Raw genomic sequence first — 18731 nt, 5'->3', positions numbered from 1 at the left:
CTGATGGCTCAGAGCCTGGAGACTGCTTCCAGTTCTGTGTCTCCCTCTCTCTCTGCCCCTCCCCGTTCATGCTCTGTCTCTCTCTGTCTCAAAAATAAATAAACGTTAAAAAAAAAATTAAAAAAAAAGAAAGACACTGAAGGGATTAAAAAAAAAAATCAGCAGTAACATAAGCAGCCAACTCTAGAAAACACTTCATTACAATGAGGAAATACTAGCAATAAATGCAAAACCCCAGTAGTGAACTGGAAATTAGGTTGAACAGTCCTAAGACTCCTTATGTTTGTAATTCATAAGCTACTTTAGTTGATTCATTCTTAAAATCAACGTGGGGATCCCCAGGGTAGAACCATGGACACGGAGCTAATGAATGTGTGGGTCTCCAGGGTAGAGGTAACATACCAGGCAGTGGGCTCCCGGAACCACGTGCTACTTAACACCGTTCTGGACTAAATGCAGAAATCACTGCAGCGGCCAGAATTATATTGGTTTGCAAGTTGAGGAACACTGGTCATTACTCCTATGCCACCATTGTTCCAAAGCCACACAATGAGCTGAAAGCAGGGAGATGAGGGTTTCGTGTGTGTGCTGTTGTTGTTGTCTTCCCACCCACAGTATTCCCAAAGGCTAGTCAAGTTACAGCCGTGTCCTTTAGATTCAAGTCAGGTCCAAGCCACCATGTATGCTCACAGAGCCGAGGAACCTTTGAGAAGTCAATGCCAGCTTAGCCATAAAGACACCTCCTTGGTCAGGTAGTACCACACTTTTAGAGTTGGAAGAAAGCCTCAAAGTCATCTATTCTAAACTTCCACCCAATGCAAGGATCCCTTTTGCACTATCCCTAATTAACTTCCACTTGAACCCTTCCACTGATGAAGGAATTCACTACCTCTCAAGTTTACCTGTTCTGTTCTTCAAGGTTCTAATTGCTACAGTGCTTCATTGAGCTAAATTCTGCATCGCTTTAGCTTTCATCCATTGGTCTTTGATGTGTCCTCTGAAGCAGAATTTTCCATGTGAAAGAACACTTAAATGAAGAGACGTATCACGCATTCCCTTCTCCAGTTCAAATATTTCCGGTTCCCTTCATTGTTCCTCCTATGAGGCGATTTCCAACTTCTTGCCTGCTCTGACAAAGAGAGCTGACTTCATAACAGAACTTGTCACCGCACAGGCCACACCAGTTGGTGCAGCTGGGCAGAACCTATGAGCGTCTCAGCCCTGAACGACAGCTTCGCGTAAGAGATGGACGGGTGGCGTCGGAAGCGCGCTCCGATTTGAAAGCGGCGCGAGCGGAAGTCAGGTCAGAGCGCTAGCCAATAGGGCGCTGCGCTCCTCCCCCGGGCATTGCTGCGGGCCAATCGCAAGCCCCTAGGGGAGGGAGGCGGAGCCGCACCGAACTTCTGGGCTTGCGCAGGGGCGGGGAACAGCTGCTTTGAGCGCTGCGGTGTTGCGAGTTGAGTTCGCCCAGGTAAGAGGGGAGTTTTCTGGTTGCGAGGTGGTGAAGACGCATGCCAGCGTTGTTCCCTGCGGTGCTAGGTGGAAAGGAGTCCTGTTTCCACTCTTCCGAAGGGAGAAGCTGGGAAAAGCGGAGGCTTTGTAGAATCTCTGCAGCCCTTTGGTGGCCCGAGCTCCCCGAGCGCAGCAGGAAGTGTGCCCCTGGGAGAAGTATGCCTCGGGGCCACGCACAGGCGGTTCTGCCTTCTTCACCATCTGGTCCAAAGTTCACGTTTCCTTCATTAGCTACTGAAACTTATTACAGGGCTGCATACTGGTAGGCATTGTAGATTAAAAAAAATTTTGTTTTAATTTCTTTTAATGTTTGTTTATTTTTGAGAGAGAGAGAGAGAGAGAGGGAGACACAGAATCGTCGCAGGCTCCAGGCTCCGAGCTGTCAGCATAGAGCCCGATGCGGGGCTCGAACCCACGAACTGGGAGATCTTGCCCTGAGCCGAAGTCGGGCGCTTAACCGACTGAGCCCCCCCGGGCGCCCGTGATTCAAAAAAATTTTTAAAAGAAAGGAGAAAAACTTACATAGATAGACTAGACCTGCCCTCAAGGCATTTTGCCCTAGGAGGAGAGGCTGTCAGAGATGAATTACCACTCACGATGCAAGTTGGTGTGGAAGCAGAGAGGGTGACCTTTGAAAGGAGTAGAGGATTGGGATGCATTATTAGAGAAGGGCAAGAAGTGATCATTTAATGTGTATATGTCTGTAGGTATGAAAGAATGAGACTCTTGTGGGCAGCAAGAAATCGGTGTGGCTGAAGCACAAGTTTGTGGAGAGTAGTTACTGGAAATGGAGTTGGAAATAGGCGTTGGGGTTTGATTGTAAAGAATCTTTGTGCCCAGAAAATAGGCAGTAATTGATGGCTTTTGAGCCAAGGAGTGCCATACACCAATTTGTGTCAATATCGTGAGACTGGGGTCTGGTTGAGGCAACCAGAGAAATTTCTTTAGAGAAATTGTCTGGCTTGTTCTCACCGTATTCTAATCCCTTTACCATGCCTTTCCCCTGGGTTCTCATTTTATATAAAACTACACTCTGTTACTTGTGGATTCTTACTGTCCTTGCTTTCTCAGTATCTGCTTACTGAGAAAAGTAGTAAGGATCTGTATATGAAAGGTGAGGTTAATTATCTAGTAAAATAACTGCCTCCAAAAGACAATACTCTTATAATAGTTCTTTTTTTAACGTTCTTATTATTTTTTTTTTTTAACATTTATTTATTTTTGAGACAGAGAGAGACAGAGCATGAACAGGGGAGGGTCAGAGAGAGAGGGAGACACAGAATCTGAAACGGGCTCCGGGCTCTGAGCTGTCAGCACAGAGCCCGATGCGGGGCTCGAACTCACAGACCGTGAGATCATGACCTGAGCCGAAGTCAGCCACTTAACCGACCGAGCCACCCAGGCGCCCCGTTCTTATTTGTTTTTGAGACAGAGAGAGACAGAGCATGAGCAGGGGAGGGGCAGAGAGAGAGGGAGACAAAGAATTTGAAGCAGGCTCCAGGATCGGAGCAAAAGATGATACTCGTAATGGGTGTGGCTAAGGAAATTTGGAAGTACTTTAAGGAATAATTTAGGGGCACCTGGGTGGCTCAGTTGTTTAAGCGCCTGCTTCAGATTCTGTGTCTCCTTCTCTCTCTCTACCCCTCCCCACCTTGCCCTCTCTCCCTCTCCTTCTCTCTCTCTCTCTCTCTCAAATAAAAACAAAAATTTTTAAAGAATACTTTATATGAAAGGTTGTTGTAGTATAATTATATTTAATGATTTAATTCACTTGTAATATTATTAATCTTATTTAAGTATTTCCGGAAGAGTTTGTTAATTGTGGAGGAGCAGCAAACCTGAAGATTAGAAAAGAAAGACCCAAAGGACCCATTTATCTGCAACACAGTGCAGGAGAGTGTCTTTACCTAACCAATACACAAATTTACTCTCCTTTAAACATCCCTGTGATTGAGGTAGGTGCCTCAATCTAAATTTATGATTATCATAAATAACAACCATTCAGTTTACAATCTGTGCCCACCAGGTAATCTTCTGATTATAATTAGTTTTCCAAGTAGAAATAACTTGAGAGACTGTGCGGGATCAAAATTAAAGATTTTACTGTAGTTGTACAAATTAATTAATTGACCTTTTAATGTTTAAGCCTTTGTGAGTGAGCCTGGAACAAATTAGTACATCTAAGCCCTACTAAATCTAGGTTTACTGCCAAGTTGAGTTTTTAGTTTATAAAACTGAGAACCAGATCCTGAGGTGTATGTATTTGTGGACTTTTATGAGGTAATTCTCAAACTTCATCTGGAAGAGCAGAGGATCAAGAGTAATCAAGACATTCCTGAAGAAAAAGAACAAGGTGGAGGAACTCAACTTATATATATCAAGTCCTATTAATAAGTTATAGTAATTAAAATAGGTATTGGCTCAAAGATAATCCAATTGACCAGTGGAACAAATTGAAGAATCCCAAAACAGATCTACCCATATATGGAAATTTAATTTATGACCATATCAGCAGGGAAAGGATGGACTTTCCAATAAAAGGGACTAAGACGATTGGTTATTCCTATGGAGGAAGAAATCCAAAATTGGGCCTCTACCTCACAGTATACCCAAAAAGTGATTCCCACTGGATTAAAGACTTAAATCGTAACACATTTAGAAGAATATGTAGACAAATAGCTAAGTTTGGGGTTAGGGAAAATTTTAATACACAAAAGTATCCGTGTAAAGGAAAAGGTTTTAAAATCGATTATGTTAGAGTTCATAGTTGTGCGTCGGTTCAAAGATACCAAAAGTTTGTCAAAAGACAAACTGGCAGATGGGATATGTAACTCCTCTATCAAAAGATCCGTGTCCTTTGAATAGTAGCTAAAGGGAGAAGTAGAGTTAGGAAGGGTGTTGAGTGGGTGTGGATGTGGGTGTTTGTTTCAGGTGAGAGAGATTTTGAGCATATGTGAATGTTGATGGGAAGGAGATTGGAAATACTAAAGAACTGGAAGGATGTGGAATCCGAGGTACATGGAGAAAACAGACATTTAAGCCTTGGCTTGTAAATATCTCAGAGTGAGACTACCTCCATATCATTCATTCCTTGCTTTCCTCACAAAGCTTATATGGACTTCCTCCCGCAGCTAATATTTGTCAATCCTTTTCTATGCCAGGCATGCTGAGGGGGCGGTGGGGGGTAAAATTAGACCCAGGCTCTACCTCATGAGTTTATAATTTGTCAACGGAAACAGACATTAATTGAAAACTTGTAGTGTGTTTGTTGTTTGTAGAACTTTTTTCATTATTTACACTTTATTTTTAAAATTTACTTGCTTGAATAGATAACAAGAAGGAAATAGAAAAAGCGTAGATTCCCTTCTCAGAATGGGGACTGATATGAAGAATTTGTTTTTTACTATATTGAAGCCATGTGCTAAAAACCCCAGTCACTATTGCTGACTATTTCATGGTTGCCCCTTTTCTCCCTAGTGAATCCCAGCCAGCTCCTAGGGTGGTGCAGTGAACTGTGTGTGGTTCCTTCTGCCTGGGGACCATGCAGAGAGCTTCCCGTCTGAAGAGGGAGCTGAAGTTGTTAGCCACAGAGCCACCCCCGGGCATCACTTGCTGGCAAGATAAGGACCAAATGGATGATCTGCGAGCTCGTACGTATCATGTGTTGCCTATGATGACCCTACTGGAGATTGTGCTGAAATCTGAACATTTGTATACTCTAAAGTAGAGACCAATGGCAAGGTCAAAGTGCCCTGCCACCTTTCTAACCCTAATTTGTTTACAAAAAGATTTGTATAAAAAGATTTGCTTGACATTGCTTCTTTGGTCTTTTATTACACCTTTTGCTGACTTGTAGCCAGGATTTGGGCACCAGCTCTGAAGCAGTGTTTAGACCAAAGGTCACCATCTCAAATATCTGTGAGGCCAGACAGGAAACATAAATGATTAGAATACTGCAGTCCATACAAAACAAATCTGCAGCTTGTATTTGATCTATGGTCAGTATTGTCCAACTTCTGTTTTGATCTTCCATCTCTCCTTTGTTTGACACCATGACACAAAGTACATGGGTACATTGGTGTCTTGCATGCAAGCTTATTAAAGCCCTGAAAGAGAATTACTGTCCTAGACCTAGCTTTTCTTTAGGACCGTCAATTTTATTAGGTCTGTATGGTGTGGTCATTTGAATCATCCAATTACCTTTTAACTAGGTTTTTTTCTTTTAAGAAATATTAGGTGCGGCTGACACACCTTATGAAAAAGGTGTTTTCAAGCTGGAAGTTATCATTCCTGAGAGGTTAGTATGAATTAGATTCTAAACTTACTAAAGCACAGTTATTGGAAGATAGAGTAATGTAGTAGAGTGTTAAATGTAGGAGTTAAAGGTCCTAGGTTTTAATCCTAGTCTTAGGATTTAATGTGACCTTGGGCAAGTTGTCTCTCCGGAGTTCAAATTCCTTCTCTAAAACTGGGTTAGATCACATCTAAGGCCCCTCTTTTTTTCATTGTGCTAAAATGTACGTAACATAAAATTGATCATTTAAACCACTTTTAAGTGTTTGGTACGGTGGCATTAAATACATTCACATTGTTATGCACCTATCACCATTCTTCTCCAGAACTTTGTCATTTTCCCAGACTGAAATTCCATACCCATTCATCAGTAACTTGCCAGTCCTCTCTTCCCCCAGCACCTGGCAACCACCATTCTACTCTCTGTTTCTATGTTAAGGCCCCTTTTAATTCAGATCTCCTTCAAGGTTCTCATCGGGTGAGTTGCAGTTGCAGATTTGTGCAGAATGAAGAAGGAAAGAAATGAATGTCTGTTATGTAGATGTCTATTCACTAGGTCAGATCCTGGCCAAACTTGTTAAAGTCCTGAGAGAAGTTGCATAATAATCATGTGATAGATCAGTTCTGAAAATAGACTGGGAATTTTCCAAGGTTTGTGTCTCAGTAAAAAGGCATAATAACCAAATGGCAATGTATAAATCTTAATTGCATCCTGTTTTTCAAAAAACCATATGTAAAAAAAAAAAAAAGACTGGGGAGCAATTGAGGATATCTGAATAGTAGATGATATTGGAGAATAAATTTTTAATTTTTTCTTAGGTATACTGGTAGCACTGCAGTTATATAGGAGAATGACCTTATTCTTGGGAGACACATGATGAAGTATTTAGAGGGTGAAGTGGCTTGATCTAGGTGGTGGGTATATGAGTGTTTTTAATGCTATTATTTCAACTTTTGTAAGTTTTTGTAATAAAAACTTGAGGAGAGAAAAGTTTTGCCTGTCAAAGGCTGTCTTCCTGATTAGTCATCAGGAAACTTTATAATACAGTAAGAAGCAATATTTTAATAAAAATTCTCTATTGTCCTATGCTTTCAAAGGTATCCGTTTGAACCCCCTCAGATCCGATTTCTTACTCCAATCTATCATCCAAACATTGATTCTGCTGGACGGATTTGTCTAGATGTTCTCAAATTGCCACCAAAAGTGAGTGCTGGGTAAAGGGTGGACTGTATAGCCGTCTGTGGTTCTCCTCTATATAACTTGAATTAGAGTATAACATTTTTAGTAATGCACAAGTATCTGCCTATTTGTCTGTGTTTAGGGTGCCTGGAGACCATCTCTCAACATTGCAACCGTGTTGACTTCTATTCAGTTGCTCATGTCCGAACCCAACCCTGATGACCCACTCATGGCAGACATAGTAAGTATCTTCTTTTCCTCTGCGGCCCATATCCTACTTTCTTTATACCTCCGACTTCATTTGTGAGGATAGTTGTGGCAGCTGCCGCTGAACCACTACAAATCATTTTTCTTTCCACTGACTCTTCTTTGATTTTGTCTCAGTCCTCCGAATTTAAATATAATAAGCCAGTCTTCCTCAAGAATGCCAGGCAGTGGACAGAGAAGCATGCAAGACAGAAAGAGAAGGTATGATGATTGTACAGTTCTGATTTTGCTCCTGTTGTTAGCCCATTAAAAGTGTATCTGTTTATAAATGTATACATGTTTATGAACTTTGCTAAATTTGTACTGTACTCTAGAGTAGCTAATTGATCTTTTTCTCCTATTGCAACTTTCTAAATACTTATTCAGCAAAACAGGCTAGTAGTTCAAACAAAAAGTACATTTTTCCTTAATAGTTGTCATCTATTGACAACACTAGAGGGTAGGCAGCATCTGGTTAATTTTGTGTGTGTGTATATATATATATATATACTTTTCAATTTATTTTTTTTTAATTTACATCCAAATTAGCATATAGTGCAACAATGATTTCAGGAGTAGATTCCTTAGTGCTCCTTACCCCTTTAGCCCATCCCCCCCACACCCCCTCCAGTAACCCTCTGTCTGTTCTCCATATTTATGAGTCTCTTGTTTTGTCCCCCTCCTTGTTTTTATATTATTTTTGTTTCCCTTCCCTTATGTTCATCTGTTTTGTCTCTTAAAGTCTTCATATGAGTGAAGTCATATGATATTTGTCTTTCTCTGACTAATTTCACTTAGCATAATACCCTCCAGTTCCATCCACGTAGTTGCAAATGGCAAGATTTCATTCTTTTTGATTGCCAAGTAATACTCCATTGTATATATATACCATATCTTCTTTATCCATTCATCCATTGATGGACATTTGGGCTCTTTCCATACTTTGGCTTTTGTTGATAGTGCTGCTATAAACATTGGGGTGCATGTGTCCCTTCAAAACAGCATACCTGTATCCCTTAGATAAATACCTAGTAGTGCAATTGCTGGGTCATAGGGTAGTTCTATTTTTAGTTTTTTGAGGACCCTCCATAGTGTTTTCCAGAGTGGCTGCACCAGCTTGCACTGCCACCAACAGTGCAAAAGAGATCCTCTTTCTCTGCATCCTCGCCAACATCTGTTGTTGCCTGAGTTGTTAATGTTGGCCATTCTGACAGGTGTAAGGTGGTATTTCATTGTGGTTTTGATTTGTATTTCCCTGATGATGAGTGATGTTGAGCATTTTTTCATGTGTCAGTTGGCCATCTGGATGTCTTCTTTGGAGAAGTGTCTATTCATGTCTTTTGCCCATTTCTTCACTGGATTATTTGTTTTTTGGGTGTCGAGTTTGAGAAGTTCTTTATAGATTTTGGATACTAACCCTTTATCTGATATGTCGTTTGCAAATATCTTCTCCCATTCTGTAGGTTGTCTTTTAGTTTTGCTGATTGTTTCCTTCGCTATGCAGAAGCTTTTTATTTTGATGGGGTCTGAGTAGTTCATTTTTGTTTTTGTTTCCCTTGCCTCCGGAGACGTGTTGAGTAAGAAGTTGCTGTGGCCAAGATCAAAGAGGTTTTTGCCTGCTTTCTCCTCGAGGATTTTGATGGCTTCCTGTCTTACATTTAGGTCTTTCATCCATTTTGAGTTTATTTTTGTTTATGGTGTAAGAAAGCGGTCCAGGTTCATTCTTCTGCATGTCGCTGTCCAGTTTTCCCAGCACCACTTACTGAAGGGTTAATTTTTTTATATATATTCTTGGGGGTAGCATGGATAAATGAGAGATGACTTAGATTCTTTTTTCTTTTTTAATGCTGAGAAGCGACTACTGCAGGAATCAGGAAGGAGTGAGAGAGGTAGAGGAGGGAGGGGAAAATTAACATTTCTTATGGGACCATTCATGGAAGAAGGAAAATTTCCCCGATTTAAATTGATAGAACTTCATCCTTTAACAATACAAATTGCAGGAAAACAAAGATTTGCACGTTCTGTTTCTTGCTGAGTTATAACATCCTTCAGATTGAGTTAAGTAGCAGTTACTTATGAAAAGAAACAAAAATTTAAAATATACAAAAGATTGAGGAGGATGCCTTTGGAGGGAAAATTATATACAAGAGGTAACAAAGAAGTACTTGGAAATTATATTACAGCACTTCATTGTTCTCCATCCTGGTTTTAGTGTGAACCTTCTATCTTACCGTATCTGCTCCTTTTTAGGCTGATAAGGAGGAGATGCCTGGTGATCTGCCAGAGGCTGGTGACTCAGAAGTATGCAACACAACACAGAAAAGGAAAGCCAGGCAGCTGGGAGGCACAGAAAAGAAATTTTGCCCTGATGCTTAGGGGTTCGTCCTGGTCTATCTTAGTTAATATATTCTTTGCTAAGATGCTCTAATTTGCTTACCTTTCTTGACTGTTTGTCTTTGTATTTGTTGACATTATCATTTTTTGTATCGTCTAAAACAGACCTTGTGTATTTACATATTCTGCTCTACATAGATGCTCTGAGGGTAGTTTGTTTTATTTAGCTTGTACATACGTATTTTGAAACCTTTTAAACCTGAAAAATAAATAATCATCTAATGTTGAATGTGTGTTTATCCTGAATGTGTGTCTGGAAGCAAACTGTCCAGAAAGCTATATAATAAGAATGTTAAAATATTTGGAATTTTCTCTTTTATTTTGCCAACTTTCCAACATCACTCAGGACACTGAATGTTTGACGTAGATGTAAAGTAGCTATTGGAAACAGTTCAGTTACCACTAAGCTTTAGGGATTCTGGGTTTTCAGATTTTTGTTTTATTTTATTTTATTTTATTTTATTTTATTTTATTTTATTTTATTTTATTTTGTTTTATTTTGTTTTATTTTGTTTTATTTTGTTTTATTTTGTTTTATTTTATCTTTAGAAGGGTTTTTTGTTTTTTTTTTTTAATGTTTATTTGTTTTTGAGAGAGACAGAGACAGAGCTTGAGCAGGGGAGGGGTAGAGAGAGAGGGAGACACAGAATCCGAAGCAGCTCCAGGCTCTGAGCTGTCAGCACAGAGCCCGATGCAGACCTGATCATGACCTGAGCCGACGTCGGACGCCCAACCGACCGAGCCACCCAGGCACCCCATTTTTAGAAGTTTTAATACAATGTGGGAATAAGGTAATGTACCCTTTTGTTAATTTTTTTGCAGCTTTAACTTTTTGTGATTTTTATAGCTGGTCAGAATTACTAGGGTATAATTTTCATTTGTTCAATAAATTATTGAACACCTGCTATGTACCAAGTATTGTGCTAGTGTTTTAAAATATAATGGTGAAAAATTCTGACATGAGATTAACCAAATAACCATACAAATTTAAATAAGGATTTTTGTGTCATTTTCTGTCCCTAGCTTCATTTCATGGCAAGTACTACTCTGAACAAATAGGTGCCAAACCTGAATCCCCCACTCACAATTTTATAATATACTTGGATTTTGTTATTCTATTTAGATGACAGGGAAAACAGATTTGAAAAAGCAGAAATCAGTTGAAGTGGAAAGAGGCTGCCCATGCCAAGTGAAAGACTTTCTGAGGAATACAGATACTAGGAGTCTACCTAGAAAAATAAAGACTGTAATGTCCCTTGTCCATATCCCAGTGTACCAGTTTTATCTCAGTGATTTTATACCTAGGCCAGGCACCACCCACACAAAATAGTGCATCTCTGGGGGCTCCTGGTTGGCTCAGTTGGCTGAGCATCTGACTCTTGATTTCTGCTTAGGTCATGGTCTCAGGTTCATGAGTTTGAGACCCGCATCGGGCTCCATGCTAACAGTGCAAAGCCTGCTTGGGATTATCTCTCTCCCTCTCTCTCTGCCCCTCCCCACTCATGCCCCTCTCAAAATAAATAAATGAACTTTAAAATCGTGCCTTTCTGAATAGGCAATTTCCATTCATCCACCTCTGAGTTACCTTGTATCCTTCATTCAGCACAGCCTGCCACAAAACAGGTAGGACTCAATACCCAGAAGATAAGAAATGGGAATTTATATAATCCATTGATGACAGATGATGGCCTAAGCTGAAAATATAAATTTCTTCTGTATCCCCCACTTCATCAATTTCCAACTTCTATAGAATTCATTATTTATGTATTTATTTGATGTTTATTTTTGAGAGAGAGAGACAGAGACAGAGCACAAGCTGGGGAGGGACAGAGAGAAAGGGAGATACGAATCTGAAGCAGGCTCCAGGCTCCGAGCTGTCAGCACAGAGCTCTTCACAGGGCTTGAACCCATGAACCGTGAGATCATGACCTGAGCCGAAGTCAGCCACTTAACTGACTGAGCCACCCAGGTGCCTTATTTATTTATTTGTTTGTTTATTTATTTAGATGTCCAACTTCTATAAAATTCTTTAACACATTTCTCAAAATCAGTTCTCTTTTTAAAATATTTTTTTAAATGTTTATTCATTTTGAGACAGCAAGAGAATGTGCATGCATGGGCAGGGGAGGGGCGAGAGAGAGGGAGAGAATCCCAAGCTGTCAGCACAGAGCCTGAAGCGGGGCTCAATCTCATGAACTGTGAGATCATCACCTGAGCCAAAACCAAAAGTTGGATGCTTAACTGACTTGAGCCACCAAGGCGCCCCCAAATCAGTTCTCTTTTTAAAGCCCAGAATTGATTTTATTCCAGGCTTGTCTCCTACACTCATGCATATTTAGTTCTGATTTGGGCTTCCTAGATAACATTAGCGTATCGGTTGGGATGCTTTCAGTTGTGAGTGAAATCCAACTGGTGACCCTAACAAGGGAAGCTCTTTGCCTTACTAAGTAGAAAGTCTGGGGGTAGGGGGAGCATCTGTACTGGTATGTTCAGAGGCTCAACAATACCAAGATTTCAGTCTCTTTCCATCTGCCATCCAGAGTAACAACATTGTCTTGACTCTCTGCTCCTTAAACATACTCCCCTTTTAGAGTGACTACTAGCGGCAAGTAGGCTTATGTACTCTCTAATTTATACCCAGCAGGCCATGGAGCAAAAATTCCCATGATTGGACCATCTTGAAACCAATCGCTGTGACCAGGGAAATGCCACATGCTGATGAGGGTGAAGCCAGATGTGAAGTGTGAGATGAACTTAGGGAACAGTGGTAGGAAAGGAGCACCTCCTATAGGACAAACCCCCTACACAACTGATCCATCACCAAGTCTGGTCAGTTCTGCCGGCCACTTCTCTCTACCTCTTCTAACACTGGTTCAAGCTGCCATCATCCCACTTGTAGCGCAGTCATAGCCTATGTCTCCTTGCCTCCAGCCTTGACCCTCTCTACAGTCCATTCTCACAGCAGCAAGAACAAACTTTTGATGGTCTAAAAGCCAGATTTTATTTCCTTCCTTAAAACTCTCCAAGTGGCTTCCTTTAGCAATTAGGGTGGGAAAAATCCAGTCTCCTTCCCTGAGCCATAAGACATTGATCTAGCCCCTGTTTTGCCTTATCTATCCATCCTTATCTAGAGGCATGCCCTCTACCCCTTATCTACTCTAGCCACAGAAGCCTACTTTCAATCTCTTGAACACATCTAGCTCATTCCCCCTCCAGGGATTTCTACATTGTTCATGATGGTCTCAGCTCAAATGTAGCTGCCCCAGAAAGTCCTTGTCTATTCCATCTAAAGGAGCACCTTGACTTCCAGGCACTCTGGCCTATAGCCCATTACCCTGATAGACTTTATTCATAGCACTTGTTCTTACCAGAAAATGTGTCCATTTTATGCACATTGTCTGATTCCAAGTGCTGGGGATATAGTGGCAACAAATTTTTCTCTCTAATTGTAATAAAAAGGGCCAAAAATGATTAGAAGTCATCTATTCACCTCTCTGACTCAGGAAGTACAGAGGACTCGGGCTAGAGAACCGAAAGAAAGAAAATGAGAATGAGAAAAGCCCAGGTCCCTAACCCCTAGCCAAAGGAACGACGGCAAGGGTTAAAAGCATGGACACTGGAGTCAACGAGACCCCAGCCAGCCCAGGCTGGGGATTATCAGTTGGTACTGCTTACCAACTGTGGGCCCCCGGTATGCTACTCAATCTTTTTGGACTTTGGGTTTCTCCCACAGAACAGGGATAATGATAGTACCTAACTCATGAGGTTGCTGTAAGCATTGACTAAGATAATGCACATAAAGCACCCAGTACAGGGTGCAGCACGGCGCTGACATTTACTGAGTGCTTAGCTGGGGACTGGGATGGAGACAGCAGTCCAACCACAGTTCGGCCCCGAAGAGATGCTCTGCCCCTTGCCTACTCACCCGTCTGCTCTGTTCCTAGGACAAGCAAGCTGAGCAAAGTTTCCCAGCTACAAACCCCTAATTAAAGAGGAGAGATGACATCCGTGACTGATCATATAAACATTGCAGATTCCAAGCTCCCCTCTCCTGCTGCCCCCAGTCCCTCTCCCCACCCCTCCCCAAAAACTATTTAAATAAGAACAGATTTTACCACCCACCTTGTGGGCAGTCTCTAAGCTAAGCCAGGGGACCAGCTATTTATCCTTCAGCTGCTGTGGGAATTCAACACATACAAATAAAGCTGCTTTTCCAGCCAAGTGTGTATTTTTCCATCAGCATGTGGCCCCCCTGCCCAGGTTGTCTTGTTTAGGTTGGGGTGGCCTGAGGGAGGGAAGAGCAGGGTGGGGGGTATGAGGCTGTGGTTTCAGAACCTGCTCCCCAGGATAGCTGGCTGCAGGGCAGCGTGGAGCCCCGCACAGGGCTGCGAATGAAGCCCCGGAGAGGCTGGGTTAAGCCCGGGGTGATGGACGCAGATGTGCTATGCCCAGAAACAACACATTCCACTTTTTCCTTGCTTCTTGGCCAGTCGCCCCTTGTTTCTGCCATGGCCCAGTGAGCACCCATCCCTCTCTCCAAGTCTCAGTTTCCATCACGGATGACAGGTTATCCAGTGTCTCCCTCATGCCCACCCCCGTCTCCCACCCTGACCCAGGATTTCTCCCCTTCATGTGCTTTCCCTACTTGCCTTTCCCCCTGACCCCACAATCCCATAGACTATGCCCCCTTCCTTCCACGGCCTGCGTCCTTTAACCAGGACCTTGCAACTCTGCCTCAAAAACAGGCCTGCTAAGGGATCTTTCTCCCCAAACCTCCCATCAGAGGCAACTTCTTGGGGGGAGGGTTTGTTTTTGTTTTTGTTTTGTTTTTTTGTTTTGTTTTGTTTTGTTTTTTAATATCTATTCACTAAGTTCTCTCCAGACCTGGGAGTTATGTTTGGGGAACCGCCCAAACACGGTCAGGTAGTGAAGTGGTCTCTTCTGGGGGGATGTCTGGGTTTCCTTCCCCTGTGAGCCCACATACTTCCTGCCTGGCTTCAGGCCCCAGGTTTTCAGCCTTCCTCTCAGGAGTAGCTCTTCTGGGTACCCTTCTTTTTCCTTCTCAAGTGTCCTCAAGGCTGAGCATGCAGACAGCTCAGAGCCCCCGGACAGACCCCTCACTCTTCGGATTGGGCAGGTAATAACAACCGCAGCTAACATTTCTCCAGTACTTCCTACATGCCACCACTGCTAAGCTAAGCTCTTTACATGAAAAAATCTCTTTTAATCTTTTCAATAACATTCAGAGTTTAGGTACTATTATTATAATCTCCATTTTACTGATGATGAAACAGAGAGGTTAAGTAAAACCTAAGGACAACTGGCTGTTAAAGGGTAGATCTGGAATTCAAACCCAAGCGTGCCTGACTCCAGAGTCATATTTAACAACTGTATGGGTACTGTTCCAATATTGAAACCTCTGTCTCCTCAGTTCCCCCGAGAGCAGCGGCAGGATAAGGGGCAGGTCCCCTCATTCAGTTTCCTCCTCTGCAAAATGAGAAGGGAGCTAAGATGACTTCCAAGGTGTCTCCTGTGCTGCTCTTTGGCAGTTCTGTGATTCTGAAACTAACTACTTGTGGGATCCGAGGGCAGAGCCTGCTGGTCTCAGGCTCAGTGATGAACTAACGTGAGGTTGATCTCAGCTACCCTCTCACCTGCCCTTTCCGTTCTCTCCCCTCTTCCAGCACTCTCTTGCCCTGTGACGTTTACTCCCTCGGGGCCTCCCACCCAGGACACCATCCCCATACAGCCTATCCTGACAATCCTCCTCACTTCCTTATTCCCATTCTACAACTGCCCTCTCCGCCCTAACAGTTGGTAAGAGGTTAGTGGGTTTATGCCTGGGCCATGGGGAGGAGGTGATCCAGGGAGGAGGGTGGCAAAGAAGCCTCTTTGCAAGTGACAGACTCTAACAATGTCATGTGAGCAAACAAACATCATTGCTTCACAAACTGAGAGGTCCAAATGTGCCTTCAGGTAAGCCATTAGAAGGATGTGAGACATGAGGCCATCCTTGGACCAATCACTGTGGCCAGGGAACAGAATAAACTGAGAAGCTTGGCTCACATCCCACCTCTGGAGCCTGGAGTGGACCCAACCCCACCCGAACAGCATGCATTAGGGAGCAGTGGGAATAGTTGCCTTTAGGAAAGTCCAATTGATGTTTCTGGAGAAAGGGAAGTGGTTCCTGGTCAGGCTAAAGCAAATGATGCCCCAGGCAAAGGGCCTAACCTGAAGGAATAAGGAACTATAATAGTGGAATTTCAACCACTGTGGTAGCCAGGGGAGGAGCTGTTACAGAGAAGAGGGTCAGGGAACTTGATGGCCCTTCAAATCTCACCACAGAAATATCTGCCCACTCTGCTTTCTTATAAAGGGAAAGGACATGCCCAAAGGGCATGACAGATCTGCTGAATTGAGTGTCAGTTCTCAGGAATATAAATGTAGCTCAGACAAGAAGCTATCTGTTGTTCTGTGTTATTTGCATCTCCTGGCCACATGCCCCTCTTAGGCTGGGAAATAGAATTTCTATGGATTCGTTAAATATGTTAATTTCTTAATTTTTTTTTCCCCCAACAGTAATTAATTGAGCACCTTTTTGCACAAGGCCCTATGGAAAGGACTGAGGACACCACAGTGGATAAGTCCAATATGGTCCCCGTTCTCGTGGAAACTTTCTACCAAGCCCACCCTCTGTTCTGAGAGAAGGAGCCCCTAGTCTTGCTCAAGGGACAGCTCTGAGCAGCCGTATTTTGTTCAGTATCATCCCACATAACCATATACATTCACATGCCACAGTTTAGTGGACCAGGACAGGTACCTGGCCTGAGTGGTCAGTCTATCAGTTGACCATTGACCTATGATTTCACCTAGTGTAGAAAAAGAAACTTGGCTAGTCAGGTTCTCACTCAATCTCTCAGGACATTACCCTGGAAAATACCAAAAGAAAACAAGGTAATTAGCCAGAAATGGAGGCTGAAAAGGAAGCACACAGAGGGCTTAAGGAAGAACAGGGGTCATAGTGAGGCACATGTAAGCGGAAGTTATGAATGAACACAGACTATGAGTCAAAAGAAGCAATGAGCCTGGGTAGCTCAGTAGGTTGAGAATCTGACTCTTGATTTCAGCTCAGATCATGATCTCAGTTTCGTGAATTCGAGCCCAGCATTGGACTCTGCACTAACAGCCCAGTGTCCGCTTCAGATTCTCCCCCTCTCTCTACGCCTCCCCAGCCTGCGCTCTGTCTCTCTCAAAATAAACTTTTTAAAAATTAAAAGGAATTTTTAATTCACTCACTCACACCAATTACATGATCGCTGGCAAACAGTCGGATGCCGTGTCAGAGCCTGGGCCAGATCCGGGCCTTAGTGGGTTTCATCTCAGGATCTCGGACTGCACCAGCGGGTAGGTCTGGCCTGACTGAGCCTGCCCTTTTCCTGCCAGACCAGCTCCCCCTACGGCGCCGGGCCCACCTGATCATCGGTGGGCACCCAGGCTGGTGCTTTGGGGGCTGCTGGGGCCCCACGGTACGCAAACGTGCCAGACCGCGGAGGAACTCTTGGTGGATGCCACGGCACCCACCCGCGGCCCACGAAGCCCACATGCAGCATTTGATCCGGGAGGCCACCCAGCGGGGCTCCAAGGAGCGCGGCGGGTCGATAGAGGCGCCTCGCAGGAGAGCCAGCAGAGGCCGGGTTCAAGGGGCACCCCAGGGCCTGCAGCTCAAGTGGTGGCGCCCCCCCCCCCCGGAGTCGCCACGTGCCCCCCCCCCCCCCCCCCGCAGCGCGCAGCAGTGCCCACGCGCCTGACTCCACGGCTTCGGGAACAAGATCTAGAACTCTCCTTTGACCCAGCAATTCCACGTCTGGGAACGTATCTTACAGATACACTTACACGCGTGCTAAGTGACATACATCCAACCTAACGTGTTGCAGTGTTTGTGGAAGCAAAAGATTAAGCAACTCAAATGTCCATGAGAATGAGGGAGGGTTGGTAAATACAATTGCGGATTTAAACTACTGCAAAAAAAAAAGGGGGGGGGGGAGAAAGCATTCTATACTGATAAAGATCTTTAAGCTATGTTAGTAGATAACATAGATGAAACAAGCAGAAGCAGAATTGTGGTACCTACCTTGGGCAGAAAGGAGAAGAAAATATAGGCATTTTGTTTATATATGCATGGAGAAACTCTGGAAGGATATATAAGAAACTTACAACAGTGGTAACCAGTGAGTTTGAGAAGTGGGCAAATAGAGACTGTTAAACAGGTGTATTTTATTTATTTTTCTTAAATGTTATTTTTGAGAGACAAAGAGAGACAGAGCATGAGTGGGGGAGGGGCAGAGAGGGGGAGACCCAGAATGTGAAGCAGGCTCCAGGCTCTGAGCTGTCAGCAGAGAGCCCGATGTCGGGCTAGAACCACGTACCACGAGATCATGACCTGAGCCGAAGTCAGACGCTTAATGGACTGAGCCACCCAGGTGCCCCTAAACAGGTATATTTTATTCAAACCATGTGAATGTATTCTTATTTAAAAATTAAATTTATAAAGAGGCTTTTATGTAAAAGGAGGTGAGGAGGAGCAGTTGACTGTGGTTGAGAAACCGACAGATCTCAGAACAGACCTACAGAGGGCAGTTTGCTTGCTACGGGCGGGCTCCAGGCTGACCACAAACTCCCGCTGGCTGGATCTCAGAGCACCCTCACAACCAGAACAGCCTTCCAGGTTTAGACATGCCGAACCCAGCCCGACTGCGTTTTTTGGTCTTAGATTTACTGAGAGTCTGCCTCCCTTGTTATTCCACACGTATCCTCTTAAGGAACCTCCACTTGAGTTAGCCCCTGTGTCTCCTTGTTCTCCACCTGGTCCCAAAGGAACAGCCGAATGGTCTTTCTGGCAGTCGGGCCACCAGAATGGATGGGTTTGGAATTCTGTCTTCGGCAGGAGTGGAAGAAAGGTGCTCCTGGAGGCATCGTCTGGCCTCTCAGAAGGCCCTGACAGCGACTGGCGTCTCATTCCCAGGATTGCAGGTTTTTACTGAACCCAATCTCTTTCCCTTACCTCGAGAGGGAGCCCACCTGCTTTTCTTGGAGACATCATCACGCT

General features: G+C 43.5%; 1 protein-coding gene across 4 annotated transcripts; it reads left to right on the top strand.

Annotated features, from left to right (window-relative positions):
• Positions 1 to 1385: 1385 nt before the first annotated feature.
• UBE2T (ubiquitin conjugating enzyme E2 T) lies at positions 1386 to 9854 on the top strand. Of its 4 annotated transcripts, none has more exons than XM_060644105.3 (8): positions 1398 to 1471; positions 3310 to 3467; positions 4990 to 5162; positions 5740 to 5809; positions 6904 to 7009; positions 7128 to 7226; positions 7370 to 7453; positions 9482 to 9854. In XM_060644105.3, exons 3-8 carry the CDS (start codon positions 5054 to 5056, stop codon positions 9605 to 9607), a joined length of 594 nt encoding a protein of 197 aa, XP_060500088.1. In that variant the 5' UTR covers positions 1398 to 1471; positions 3310 to 3467; positions 4990 to 5053; the 3' UTR covers positions 9608 to 9854. The 4 variants fall into 4 exon arrangements, with proteins under 4 accessions (XP_060500087.1, XP_060500088.1, XP_060500089.1 ...); XM_060644106.3 differs by lacking the exon at positions 1398 to 1471 and adding an exon at positions 1542 to 1774; XM_060644104.3 differs by lacking the exon at positions 3310 to 3467 and having other exon boundaries at positions 1386 to 1471.
• The last annotated feature ends 8877 nt before the right edge of the window (positions 9855 to 18731 follow it).

The sequence above is a fragment of the Panthera onca genome, chromosome F1 (genome assembly GCF_046562875.1).
Source record: "Panthera onca isolate mPanOnc1 chromosome F1, mPanOnc1 haplotype 2, whole genome shotgun sequence".
NCBI lineage: Eukaryota > Metazoa > Chordata > Mammalia > Carnivora > Felidae > Panthera > Panthera onca.
The sequence above is the reverse complement of the archived record's forward strand: the minus strand, read 5'-3'. Positions and strand labels throughout refer to the sequence as shown.